Source organism: Balaenoptera physalus (genome assembly GCF_965194825.1).
Source record: "Balaenoptera physalus genome assembly, chromosome: 6".
In the NCBI taxonomy this organism is placed as follows: Eukaryota; Metazoa; Chordata; class Mammalia; order Artiodactyla; family Balaenopteridae; genus Balaenoptera; species Balaenoptera physalus.
In genome coordinates, this window is record NC_138885.1 from 63,423,574 (window position 1) to 63,437,906 (window position 14,333).

The 14,333-nt window shown below is 37.8% G+C and overlaps 2 protein-coding genes across 5 annotated transcripts in view; both read left to right on the forward strand.

Annotated features, from left to right (window-relative positions):
• Positions 1–227: 227 nt before the first annotated feature.
• On the forward strand, positions 228–13,752 carry PHOSPHO2 (phosphatase, orphan 2). Of its 3 annotated transcripts, none has more exons than XR_014264765.1 (4): positions 228–366; positions 808–841; positions 2,756–2,931; positions 13,067–13,752. XR_014264765.1 is itself a non-coding variant. In XM_082465502.1 (2 exons), exon 2 carries the CDS (start codon positions 5,367–5,369, stop codon positions 6,090–6,092), a length of 726 nt encoding a protein of 241 aa, XP_082321628.1. In that variant the 5' UTR covers positions 2,792–2,931; positions 5,341–5,366; the 3' UTR covers positions 6,093–10,484. The 3 variants fall into 3 exon arrangements, 1 of the variants encoding a protein (XP_082321628.1); XR_014264766.1 differs by lacking the exon at positions 13,067–13,752 and adding an exon at positions 12,494–13,041; XM_082465502.1 differs by lacking the exons at positions 228–366; positions 808–841; positions 13,067–13,752 and adding an exon at positions 5,341–10,484 and having other exon boundaries at positions 2,792–2,931.
• Positions 2,795–14,333, forward strand: part of LOC309662540 (kelch-like protein 23) — a 61,129-nt gene continuing 49,590 nt past the window's right edge. The window contains exon 1 of one of the 2 annotated variants that reach the window (XM_082465386.1): positions 2,795–2,931. Coding sequence is in view for 1 of the 2 variants with exons in the window: in XM_082465387.1 (XP_082321513.1) it covers positions 2,901–2,931 (31 nt within the window). In the remaining variant the exon portion in view is untranslated. The remainder of the gene's footprint in view (positions 2,932–14,333) is intronic. The other variant, XM_082465387.1, reaches the window with a different exon arrangement.

The following is a 14,333-nucleotide window of genomic DNA, read 5'->3' on the forward strand; positions in this document are numbered from 1 at the left end:
GGAACGAAGAACGCGCAGCTGCGGGCTGTGGTGCCGGAGAAGGGAGGCTGCGCCTGCGCGGGAAGTCAAGGCCAGGCGTGCGAGTGGGGCGGCCCTCCCCGGCAGGCGTCTGGAGTGGGCCGGAGGACAGAGCCCGCGGAAGCGGCGCCGAGGCCAGAACGGCTGCGGGTCTCTGGCCTGGGTCAGTGACGAGCCCTGGGACCCGGCTGGGCCCGGCCTGGTGCTCCCATCGGCATCCAACGTGCGCCTCCCGGGGAACGACACCCGACTAGGTCCCTGCCCCTGGTTTCGGGATGTACCCGGCAGGTGTGCGGGATAGCGAGGCCTGGGCTTGGTGTGTGTGACTCGCAGACCTCGCGGGGGAAGGTGAACGGCAAAGCCCTCCTCCCTTAACTCAGGGATTAATTGACAGAAAATCTGTTTTTAAATACTTTGGTTTCTAACGCATGATCTGGGCTAGATGGGGCTTAGTTGTTTTTTTTTTAAATGGCAATGTTAAAACTTGGATTATAACATTCAAGTTAGGACCTTTAAGATATCTTTAATTGCTCGGTAAATACAGTATAGTAAATTGAATGGATTTGGAGGACCAATCAGACCTCTAAGGACAAAAACCTGTTAAGAGTGAATATGGGCTACGTTTCAAAAGATCCTTTTCTAACACGTCGAGGTACAAATGATTACATTACAAGGTAGTTGGCTATGACGCATACACATTAGGCATCAAGCTGGAGTTGCTCAATATGAAAGGAGGTAAGATTTTTAATCACTGAAGTTCTAACACATAGTTGTACTGTTTTTCTTCAGGTTTTCTATCAGATGATCCATCGTAATAATGCTGGTAAGTATGAAAGGATTAATAAAATATTTGTTGGCAGAAATATAGTTTTTGCACATACATGCATGTGCATATATGCACATACATATATGTGCATATATGCACATGCATATAGTTTTGCACATACAACATTGGCGGTTTTTTGGAATCATAGTTTTAAAAATGTCAAGAACTGGGAAGAGTCAGAGATTTTACCCTACTTGCATGCTAACAACTTAGGCTGCCACCGTTTTGTAGAAGATGCAGACCCCTAGAACAGTGATGAATTACAGCAGTAGCAGTAGCCAGAATATCAGTAATTTTGCCCCAATTGCCACAGGATGATGCAAAGAGCGCCAGAAGTCACCTGCACATGGAGTGTGTTGCATTACAGGACAGGAGCCCTGAGCTTAGGGCATCCGGATCTTTATTATAAGCATGCCTTTCAAGACTGTTCACTATACATACATTTTTTAAAATAAATTTATTTATTTTTGGCTGCGTTGGGTCTTCGTTGCTGCGCGTGGGCTTTCTCTAGTTGCAGTGAGCCGGGCTACTCTTCTTTGTGGTGCGTGGGCTTCTCATTGTGGTGGCTTCTCTTGTTGTGGAGCACGGGCTCTAGGCTCGTGGGCTTCAGTAGTTGTGGCATGGCAGGCTTCAGTAGTTGTGGCTCACGGGCTCTAGAGCGCAGGCTCAGTAGTTGTGGCGCATGGGCTTAGCTGCTCCGCGGCATGTGGGATCTTCTTAGGACCAGGGTTTGAACCCGTGTCCCCTGCATTGGCAGGTGGATTCTTAACCACTGCGCCACCAGGGAAGCCCTTACATACATTTCTGAGACAATAGTCCAGAGCAAAGGGCAGTGAGTACCTTGCTTGTAAGGTATGCAGAGCCACTAGAGACCCATGGAGATTACCTCCTAACAAAAATTCTGTGGAATTTTAACTAAATTGGTTACAAAAATTATTGAATCTTATAATATTTGGTGTCAGTAATTTGCCAATTTGGCATAGTGTTCAGGTATCATTTGACTTACAACACTTGGTTCTAACTCTAATCCATGGATCTTTACAGCCAAGTGTATCTAGAATTAGTTATTTACCCTCTATGGCCACCACTCCTTATTTTGTTTTCTTTGTTGTGAAATTAAGAAGGTAGCATATGCACTTTGATCTGAAACAGAGCTTAAATTATTCCGGGGAAAATATTTTATTACAAAATCAGTGTAGAAACGGAATGCACTGCAATTGATGCTACCACTGTATACAGGCATTTCTTTTTTAAAAACAAAAATGAGATTACACTGTAAACATTGTTTTGTGACTTGTTTGTTGAATTTGAACATCTTAACCTTTTACTCATTAAATAAATGGTCTGTTATATGGCTATCATGTACATATCTTATTTAAGCAATCCCCTATTCTTGGATGTCTATGTAGTTTCTAGTTTTCATTATTGTAAAAAAGCACATAGGCTATTGTTAGACCCTGGAAACATTGCAGACATACAAAATATATACTTTTCATGCTTCTGGAAAGAACAGTTAATAACTGCTTCTGGTATTTTAACAAACTGATTTCAAAATAGATTCACGTTCACTAAATCTTTCTACATATCCTTAATTGTTGGAGACATTTTTATTTCAAGTACAGCACTAAATCTTTGAAAGTTTATTGACAACAGAATGTGGTATTTGTCTATTATTTAATAAGTAAAAAGAAAAACTGGAATCTGGAAATCTTAACATAATCAGCCTAACACCTGTGATTTTATTCACTGGATAAGAGCTTATATTCACATAACATTCCCTGTTTTGTATTTAAGGTTTTGTTTAAACAAAGTTTTATTCCTCCCATTGCCATAGGTGCTTTTCTGATGTAAGAGAAAACATATTAGAAAATGTAAATTTTTAAATATCTTAAATACTTTTATTAATTTTAGGAGTTAAGAAGTCTCCATTCCTTTGCTTGGAACCAGAAGACTTTTTCCCCTGCGTATAGAGTAGGAGTAATGTTGGTTAGAAACTGGCTGGTGTTTAAAACTGAAGATTGTCATGACTGTTTAAACCTAAGCTCCATGCTGAAGTATGATTAATTGTCTTGGAAATACTAAATTGGGTAAGTATTTTAAATAAAGGTTTATGTTGAGTGGTGGGAAAAAACTAATGGAAAAAGATCTGAAATTAAGAAAAGTACACTTGTAGATAGAAATTAATAGTCAACAGTGGAACTACGTTAACAGTTGGAACTTTGTTAACTTCAGGCTTATGATACATCTTATTTGGAGGTTAATAGTGCAGGAATTTTAGTAACTTGTGGCTGATTAAGTCTAGGCTTGAAACACTTCAACCAACAGTGAGTTACATTTGAAAAAAATGTTTTTAATTATGTATAAATTCAGAATGCCTAAAAAGCATTTTAATTTAAAATGTGCTTAGGTGCATTACCTATGTGATTGTCAACTGCGCTTTATTGCTATTTATTACATTGTTTCTATGGGAAAGTGATTTCTGCACTTAAATCTCCGGAAGCCAATCAGGGACACCTGGATTAGACATTTAGAGATTCATGGATCCAGAGTATCAGAATACTCTATACCATCTAAATTCATACAACAGGAGATATGTCCTCTAGGTTAGTTGTTCTCCAGATATTCTAAATTGAGAGGCAAAAAATACTTATTCTTATAGGAGTCGTGAGCTCATTCTCAGTTTCACCTACTGGATATCTATCATTATAAACCAGAGAATACATGTAGATAAATGACATGATTTCTATTTTTTTTTTTTTTTGGCTGCGTCAATCGGGTCTTGGGTGCAAACTCGGGATCTTCATTGCGTCACGTGGGCTCCTCGTTGTGGCGCACAGGCTCTCTAGTTGTGGTGCACAGGCTCCAGAGCGCTTGGGCTCTATAGTTTGTGACACATGCGCACTCTAGTTGTGGCCCCTGTGCTCAGCAGTTGCAGTGCGTGGGCTTAGTTGCCCCGCAGCATGTGGGATCTTAGTTCCCCGACCAGGGATTGAACCTGCATCCCCTGCATTGGAAGGTGGATTCTTAACCACTGGACCACCAGGGAAGTCCCCCATGTTTTCTAATTTTAATTGATCTCTTCTTTTTCTTATTGGTGGGGTGCTTCACTTTTCATTTTAGGATTTCTTGCTAAAACCTCAGAATGGTTGTAAAGTAGATCACAGATGGTTAGTGTGTACTTTGAGATTAATGAATGTTTTCATGTTATTAAACATCTTTTCATCAAAATGACCTACTTAATATTTTATTTTTAAACTGATTAATAGTCGTTATTCTATTTCTTAGGCACTAGAGTGTATTACTAAAGCATGAACTTTGGAGTCAGGGAGACCTGAGTCCAAATTCTAGCTCTGCCATTTAACTAATACTTAACCAACTTAATTAATACTTAAGCTCCAGTTATATATCTTTAAGATGAGGTTAATAATAATTCCTACTAAATGGGTTTATGACAGATGATGAGATTGTAAGGTTCTTAGTCCAGTATCTGGCATATAGTGATATCTATAAAAATATCAGTTACTCTTTTAAAAAAAAATTTTTGTTGTTGTTTACAGAGACTAATTGTAGCTTTTCCTGGGAATTCTGTATAATTATCTTTTTTACATGATAATTTTCATTTATACCATCTGTTGATTCATTCCTTTTCTCTTGAGATTTAAATTAATGATCTTCATTATCTATTAATGAAAACAGAGACTTGAGTAATTGTCATATCAAAAGCAGTGTGATTATTCACATATATCCAGATTATTTGGTACTCCAGAGCTAAACTATCTAGAGAAAATACAAATAAATGTGAAAATTGTTAACAGAAGTTACTTCTAGTGTGGAAGAATTTAACTGACCTCCAGTTCAAGTAATTTGTTTAGACTTTCAAGTACAACATCAAGCAACCATTTGGTTATAACATTGACAATGATGATGTCAAGCTAAAAACCTTTTTTAAAAAATTATTTAAATTTTGCAAGATTTCACATTATGTTAAATTTGGTCAGAGTTTTGGTTAGTTCACAGAGAATATGTATTGTACGTGACCTATTATTTAAAATGAGGATCATTGTAAACATTTTAAACTAATAAGTTTGTGATTGATAATTTAAAGACAATAAGAATGACTAGCCTACATTTTTTTCTGTCTTATTTTATAACTTTTCTAAATTAAAGTGTAAGGGAATAATTGTTTCATTACTTCTCTCATTGGATTGCTCTCTAGTTTAATTCTGAGTGCTCAAAGAATCACCCCCTCAGGAACACAATAATACCATGAGTATCCTTTTTATATATTCTGTTTTCCATTCATTTAACATACTCAAATATGAACTTTGCTTCTTAGGAAAAAGTACTTAAATGGTAGTCTTAGAATGCTTAGTCATTTTAACTTGTTTATATTCACCCTTTGTTTCAGCAGATTAAGAGTAATTTTGTTAAATAGATACCATAGCTAGATATGTAAAACCGAGTATGTTTAGGGAATAATATTTCTTCTTTTCCAGGGTAACCCAAATCTGTTTCTGGAACCATGAAAATTTTGTTGGTTTTTGACTTTGACAATACAATCATAGATGATAATAGCGATACCTGGATTGTACAATGTGCTCCAGAGAAAAAGCTTCCTATTGAACTACAAGATTCTTATGAAAAAGGATTTTGGACAGAATTTATGGGCAGAGTCTTTAAGTATTTGGGAGATAAAGGTGTAAGAGAAGATGAAATGAAAAGAGCAATGATATCAATACCTTTCACTCCAGGGATGGTGGAGCTTTTAAACTTTATAAGAAAGAACAAGGATAAATTTGACTGCATCATTATTTCAGATTCAAATTCAGTCTTCATAGATTGGGTTTTAGAAGCTACCAATTTTCATGACGTGTTTGATAAAGTCTTTACAAATCCAGCAGCTTTTGATAGCGATGGTCATCTCACTGTGGAAAATTATCATGCTCATTCTTGCACTAGGTGCCCCCCTAATCTTTGCAAAAATGTAGTTTTGGTAGAATTTGTAGGGAAACAGTTACAACGAGGAGTGAATTATACACGAGTTGTTTATATAGGTGATGGCGGAAACGATGTCTGTCCAGTAACCTTTTTAAAGAAGAATGATGTTGCAATGCCACGGAAAGGATATACTTTACAGAAAACTCTTTCTAGGATGTCTCAAAATCTTGAGCCTATGGAGTCTTCTGTTGTATCTTGGTCTTCAGGTGTTGAAATAATTTCTCATTTACAATTTCTAATAAAGGAGTAATATGCCAATAATTGCAATGTGTATCAGTTAAGATTAAATACAGCAGCATAAAACTAAAACGCCAAATAACAGTGGCTTTAAAAAAAGAAAAAAAGTTTTCCCTCTCACTTAAAAGAATTTCAGAGTTAAGTATCTCAAAGTTTCTGTGTTGCTCTACCAACCGCAGCACTTGACTTCCAACTTATGATCCAAGATTGCTGTTCAAGCTCCTTCCCTCACATCAACTTTCTGGCCAGCAAGGAGGACAGTGAGAGAGAAGGTTGCACCCTCATTTAAATTTCACTGGCCAATACTTCGTCACAATTCTCCTTCCTAACTGCAAGGAAGGATGAAAAATATAGCTTTTATATCAGATGGTCATATGCCTGGGAAAAAAGTAGAGTACAGAACTGAGGTAAATGCAACTAGTGGTCTCTACCAAAGATGGTTAATAGGTAGATTATATTTTTAAATTTATTCCCAGAGAGAATAGTCTTATATTTTACTTTCTTTGGTATTTATTTCCAAAGTATGTCTAGCAGTTACAGATCTTCAAAATAAGCCTAATGCTTAGTTCACATAAGAATACACTACCTGGGACTTCCCTGGTGGCGCAGTGGTTAAAAATCCGCCTGCTAACTCAGGGGACACGGGTTCAAGCCCTGGTCCGGGAAGATCGCACATGCCACAGAGCAACTAAGCCCGTGTGCCACAACTACTGAGTCTGCGCTCTAGAGCCCACAAGCCACAACTACTGAGTCCACGGGCCGCAACTACTGAAGCCCGCGCGCCTAGAGCTTGTGCTCCGCAACAAGAGAAGCCACCACAATGAGAAGCCCGCGCACCACAACGAAGAGTAGCCCCCACTCGCCGCAACTAGAGAAAGCCCGTGCGAAGCAACGAAGACCCAACACAGCCAAAAATAAATAATAAAAAAAAAAAGAGTCGCTGTGAATTCCAAAATTAAAAAAAAAAAAAGAATATACTACTTCCAAATCAGTTCATTTTAGAGATAGGGATGCAGTATCTATTGCCCAAGTGTTCATTAATTTCACACTTTCCTTTTGAAATGAAATACAAATTAATGTTCTTCAAGTATTTTTAATTTATATCATTATTACAGACTGTAATTCCAGAATGCTGATTTAATCAGTATGTTATTTCTGTTTGGCAATGAAATATTGAGTGATACAATATATAGTTTGTAGGAATACTCAACATTTAAGAAACTGTTTCATATAGGGATATTAGCAAAATATCAACTGACCTAGAAAGTTTTACAGTACTGTGTTAATTTCTAGGCTCACAAGTTTTAGGCATAAATATCCCTTATGTAATAATGTTAGGATTTTCTTTTCCATATAGAAAGCTCCAGAAATAAAAATGTTCAATGTAATTTTATGGGAAAAAAATTGGTACTCTATTTTTTTCCAGGTTGAAAAAGTAACCTGTTTTGCTTTAAATTAATAGGTTAGATTATGTTGAAACACTTACTCTTTTTTTTTAATTTTTGAATTTTATTTTATTTATGAAACACTCATAGATTGTGATTTCTCTACAAGTTGAGGCCAGTAACAAATTATAAATTATGCAAGTAAAAAAAAATAAGACTTTCATTTTTAGTAGTTGTAGATCAAGTAATTTGGACCAGATCTACAGAGTACATCTGGAAAAGCTGATAGCTGAACAAAAGTTTTAAAATATCTGCTTAAAGACATGAGAGAGCTGACAATAACTGTCAGCTAAGGAAGCACAGAAATTTAGGTAGGTGAGCTGCTTTTCCCTGAAAGGGTTGGCCAGTTCTGTAAGTGGTGTCTGACATACTGAGTGGCTATCTTGACAGTCTTAATGGGACCCAGGTGAAGAGGTATTGGAGTATGAGGCCTGCAGTGATAAACCCTTCCCCTTACTTTGAATAAGGATCCCAAAAGGCTGCCCATCATGAGTAAGAGTGATTCAGAAGTAAACAGGCCTTCAAAGGGCTGGCAGCTCACCTTTGAATACTCTGAATACTCTCAATCCCTGAAATTGGACTGAAGTTATCTAAGATTTTTAGAACTCCCAGGTGTTTGACTAAAGCAAATCTGAACTCTCTTAGAGGAAGTTAATATCCTTAGTATGGTGGGCAGACTCTAAGGTAACCCCCCATGATCCCTATGAGCTCGTATTCTGTGTGTGTGGGGGGCGGGGGAGGTGTATGTGTGGAGAAGGTGATCTAGGACTTGCTTCTAATTAATGCAATACCACAAAGATGATGGGATGTATTATTTATGTGTATATGATTATATTACATCAGATCCTCATGCCCATCTTGTTAGGGAACTCTCTCCCGTGCTAATTTTAAAGAAGCAAGCTGCCATGTTGTGAACTGGCCTTCAGAGAGGGCCACATGGCAAGCAACTGAGGGTGGTCTCTAGCCAAAAGCAAGAAGTAGGTCCTTGGTCCAACAGTCTGCAGGGAACTGAATACTGCAACGATGTGAGTTTGGAAGTGGATCTTTTCATAGTGGAACCTCAGCTGAGATCACAGCTCAGGCTGACACCTTGATTTAGCCTTGTAAGACCCTGAAACAGAGGCCCTTTGTGCTGTGCTTGGACTCTTAACCCACGGAACCTATGAGATCATAAATGTGTGTTGTCTGAAGATGCTAAGTTTGTGGTAAAACTGTTAGCAGCAATAGAAAATTAATGCAATAGGCCTCAAAATCTAAACAGTTTTGTAAGTACATTGTAAAGCACAGAGTAAAAAGTAGCTACACCAAGAGATATAAATGAACACCAGCAGAAGTTTTTATTTAAATAGATCTGCATGACCTCCAAGTATTAGAGTTTACAGACACAAACTAAACTTATGAGAATTTTGGCAAAGAACTGAAAATTACATAAACAATATGGAAATACTAGAACTGAAAAATAACGTGACTGAAATTAGAATCTTAATGGATGGATTTGACAGTAAAACAGGCATAGCTGAAGAGAGAGTTAGTGAATAAACACAAGTTAGAAGAAAATATCCAGAATAATGCAGAGAGAGACAAAACAATGAAAATACAGAAGAGAAATTAATACATAGAAGATATAGCAAGATCTAACATAGGAAATTGGTATCCCAGAAAGAGAGGAGAAAAAATGAAACAAGCAATATTTTAAGAGATAATGAGAATGTTACAAAGTTGCCGAAATACATCAAACCACAGATTCAAGAGCCCTCATGAACCTCAAACAGGAAAATAAAATGAAAACCACATGAAATCACATTCTTGTAAAACTGCCAATAACCAATGATGGAAAAAGCATCAGATAGCTAGAAGGGAAAAAAAAAAGATGACATTGAAAGGAGCAACAATTAAACTAACAGCTGATATTATTTTTTTCTTAAATGTTTGATGGAATTCAAGGACGCCATCTAAGCCTGGAGTTTTCTTTGTTGGAAGGTTTTAACTACTAGTTTGATTTCTTTTGTAGATTATACGTAAAAGTTGTATAGTTTTCTTGAGGAAGCTTTGGTAGTTTGTGACTGTATTTGTTATCTCTTGCTGCATAGTAAGTTACCTGAGAATTTAACAGCTTAAAACTAAGCATTCATTATCTCACAGTTTCTGTGGCTCAGGAATTCAGGAGCCCTTAACTGGATTGTTCTGGCTCAGGATCTCTAATAGGGCAAGATGTCAGCTAGGGCTCTAGTCATACGAAAGCTTGACTAGAGCTGAAAGCTCTGCTTGCAAGGTGGCTGGCTCACGTGGCTTTTGGCAGGAGACCTCAGTTCCTCACTGATTGTTATCAGGAATCTCTATTTACTGCTGATTGCTGGCAGGAGGCCTCAATTTCCAACCACATGGGCATCTCTAGAGAGTTGCTTGAATGTCCTAAAGACATGGTTTCCTGCCAAGTGACCAATCCAAGAGAGAAGGCAAAGAGGAAACCACGATGCCTTAGTGACCTAGTCTCAGAAATCAAACACCATCCATTCCACTATATTGTATTTGTATTCTAAAACAGAATACAGGGACTTCCCTGGTGGTCCAGTGGTTAAGACTTCACCTTCCAATGCAGGGGGTGTGGGTTCGATCCCCGGTTGGGGAGCTAAGATCCCACATGGCTCACAGCCAAAAAACCAAAACATAAAACAGAAGCAATATTATAACAAATTCGATAAATACTTTAAAAATAGTCCCCATCAAAAAAAAAAAAATCTTAAAAAAAAACCACAACAGTACAAAGGCCCACCCCCAAAGGGAGGGGAATTAGGCTCTACCTTTCAGTGGAGGTACTTTTAAACCACCATGGTGTTGGACATACTTTTAAACCACCATGGTGTCTCTCAAGGACTTTGTCCATTTCATGTAAGTTGTGAAATTTATGGGTATAAAGTTTTTCATAATACTCCCGTATTAATCCTTTAATTTGCAGTCAACACATGGATATCTACTGTCTAGATTTTACCATTAGCATTTTACTCTGGGGACTTCCCTGGTGGTCCAGTGGTTAAGAATCTGCCTTCCAATGCAGGGGACGCGGGTTTGATCCCTGGTCAGGCAACTAAGATCCCACATGCTGCGGCGCAACTAAGCCTGCATGCTCTACAGCCGATGCTCTGCAACTACCGAGCCCGAGCACTCTGGAGCCCGCATGCCGCAACTAAGACCCAACGCAGCCAAATAGATAAATAAATAAATATTTTTTTAAAACCCAAAGAACATTTTACTCTGCTTGTTTTATCACATACCTGTCCATTCCTCTATCTATCCATCTTTTTTTTTTTTTTTGCCTTTTCAACATAAGCATTGTTTGTCCCCTTTCCTTCTTTGTTCCCCAATGTATAAAACCATGTGCTTCTCTGGCTCTGATTGGAACTCAGTTATCCTCAAGCTGTATGTGAACTCTGGGAATTATTTGATTTATAGTTCTTGGAATCATTCTTTGCCCAGACTTATAGTGTTTCACCGTATGCATGTGTGTCTTAGTATCCAACCATAGACTCATGGGGACAACCCCTCTTACAAATTTCTGAAACTCTTTCTCCATTTAGCTCTGTCCTCTCTGGTACTCTGTCCTACAAAAAGCCAATTGTGCCTCCCCAAACTTATCTCCATCTCCTCAACTCAGTGAGACTACCATGGTCCGCTTGGGATTCTCCCTCCCTGCACCTCAGGCTGGAAAATGTCTCCAGGCAGAAATGCAGGCAATTACAGGGCTCACCTCATCTGTTTCCCTTCTCTCAGGGATCACATTCCTGCACTGCCTGTTGCCCAGTGCCTGAAAACTGCTATTTCATATATTTTGTCCAGTTTTCTTATTGTTTACAGTGGAATGGTTAGTCCAGTCCCAGTTCCTCCAGGAACAGAAATTGTAGTATCTCATTTTTCATTCCTAATGTAACATGGTGATTAAAAGCTCTGCTCTAGATTAAAAAACCTGAATTTGAATTCTAGCCCTGGATTGGGTAAATTACTAGCCTCTCAACACCTCAAGTTTCTTTTTTTTCCAATTTTATTTATTTATTTATTTATTTGGCTGCACCAGGTCTTAGTTGTGGAACTTGGGATCTTCGCTGCGGCATGTGGGATCTTTAGTTGCGACATGCAACCACTGCAATACAGGCACCAACCAATCAGAACAGAAGCACCAAACAAGAATGGATTCTGGCCACAGACATAACAGTTCCTGGTCTGAATAGCAGCCCTGTACTTGTCATATATGCCAGCACCTCACACACATACGATGCACTCAATGTTAGTTCACTGAAGTCCAACTTTTAGTCTGTTCTGTTTCCTCTTTTTAAATGTCTGGACATGTCCTTTGCTCATTTACCTATAGGGTCTTGTGTTCTGCTTATCTGTTTTCCTGAGTACTTCATATATGGAAGATACAAACATGTTGGCATTAAATTGTGTTAATCTTTTCTAAATCTTATGTTTTATTATTTCTAGATAATCTGGTCTTAATCTTTATTTTAAAATATAAACATATCTAAATTTAATATGTGCCTTATTGTCTCATTAGATTATGTTAGAGTTAATGAAACAAATATATTGATACACACTAACTAGGCTTTTACAATAAAATGTAAGATTCTTGTTCTCTAAAATTTTTCCTTTGAAAACAAAAGAATCTCTGTGTTCCCCTCATAGCTAAGCAAATTCTTTGTGACCAGTTTTACTATGCTGAACTGTGAACTTATAAAATAGAGATGCTAGAGTTAAAAATGGGAATTGAAGAAGACTATTGGATAGAGAGGTAGAGGAACCTCCTGTTCTTCACACGAGACTCTAGGATAGCTGTGGTAGGCAGAATTCTAAAATGGTCCCTTGAGATTCCCACACCCTTGTGTACATGCCAAGCATAATCCCCAGTACTGTGAATTTGATGTATTTTACTACCATGATTAGCTTATGTTTTATGGCACAATTGACTTTAAAATAGATTGTCCGGTGGACCTGACCTAAACACACGAGCCCTTTAAAAGCAGAGAGTTTTCCTGGCTGGTAGCGGAAAAGGAAGTCAGTGATTCAAAGCCCAAGAAAGATTCAACATGCCATGGTTGGTTTAAAGATGGAAGAAGGCATATAGAAGGAATGCTGACAGCCTCTGGAGCTGAGAGCAGCCCCTGGCTGACAGCCAGCAAAGAAACAGGGACCACAATCCTACAATTAACTGCAAGGAAACGAATTCTACCACCAACCATTTGAGTTTGGAAGAGGACTGTGAGCCCCAGATGAGAAACACAGCCCAGGCTGGCACCTTGTTTTCAGTCTGGTGAGACCCTGAGCAGAGAACCCACTCACACCATGCCCAGATTTCTGACCTACAGATATTTGTGACAATGTTTTTGTGTTGTTTTAAACTGCTAAATTTGTAGTAATTTGTTACATAGCAATAAAAAACTAACACAAAAGCTAATCTCAAGGAATTGCCTAATTTTCATACACATACCTATTTTGTAATTATGTTTGGCAATTCATGCTATAATGAATCGCTTTTTATTCTTCTGACTAGACACTGAACATCGTGGTGTATGAAGAGATGCTTGTGAAAATGTCTCTGCCTTTGAGAGTTTCGAGGATGACTTAATTTTTTCTGCTAATCTATTTTCTAATTTTTTATAATGCGACTGTACTTTTTTAAAAAGAAAAACAAATTTAAAGAAATCAAGACCTCCTGAGAGATAGAGCGCACCCTACAACCATCTACCAGTGAATGGGCCAGAGCTGAGCTGCTCAGATCGGACTGACTACGCATAATTTGAGAGACCCAGAACACAGTGAAAATGAGTCACCTCTTGTTCAAAGATTATTGAGAATTTCAAGACAGCAAAGCATTAAACCAAGAGTGGGGCCTTCTGATTGCACAGGTCACACATGAAGCCAGATCTGTGCCCAGACCTTCTCCAGCAACTTCCAGATAAAAGCTTTACCAAGAACTGCTTACAGTCCAAAGGCCCCAGTGCTTCTTCACTGCTTGGGTAACATTTGCAAACTGATTGCTCACAATGTCACCATACACCAGATCCTTTCAGAATTTTCTCCAAGGGTGTTTGTATATATGTATGTGTGTGTGTCTGTGTATATATGCATATAGGTGTATATGTATATATATGTGCTCTTTGACATAGATGGATTATTCTTATAATTGTTAAATTGCTTTTGCCACTTAAAACTATAAGTATTTACCTGTATTAATAAATATTGTTTAAGATTAAAATCTTAAATCTAAATTCACATTTTTTGCACTTTAAATGGAATGAAGAGGTAAAAAATTGATAGAATTGTAAAGAGGAAGGAAGGAAGGAAGGAAGGGAGGGAGAGAGGAAAGATCCCTGTCCTTTAAGGAACTCATATAGTAAAATAAGAGGACAGTATTGACAGGTGACATGGTTACTATATTAGGAAGGGATAAGCATTACTACACACATAATTTAAGTATAAACTCATTTTATCTTCAAATATCTTTCAAAATAGGAATATTTCTCCAATGTTCTTATATAAGAAAACAAACTTGGTGAGGTCACAGAACTAAGTAATAAAAGAATTCTTCAAAACCAGGTGATGTTGAGTCAAGAGACCTGAATTCTAGTCCCAGCTGTAACTGCTAAGTTGCTCTGTGACTTTGGTGAATTATTTTGCTTCTCTGGAATTCATTTTATTTTCTGTAAAATGACTAGACTGAGTGAGTTTTATCCCTAACTACCTTCCAGTTCTAAAATTCTGTAATTCTAAAATCATTATGAATTTAAGTGCTTTCTAGGTTTGGCTACAAAGAGCTT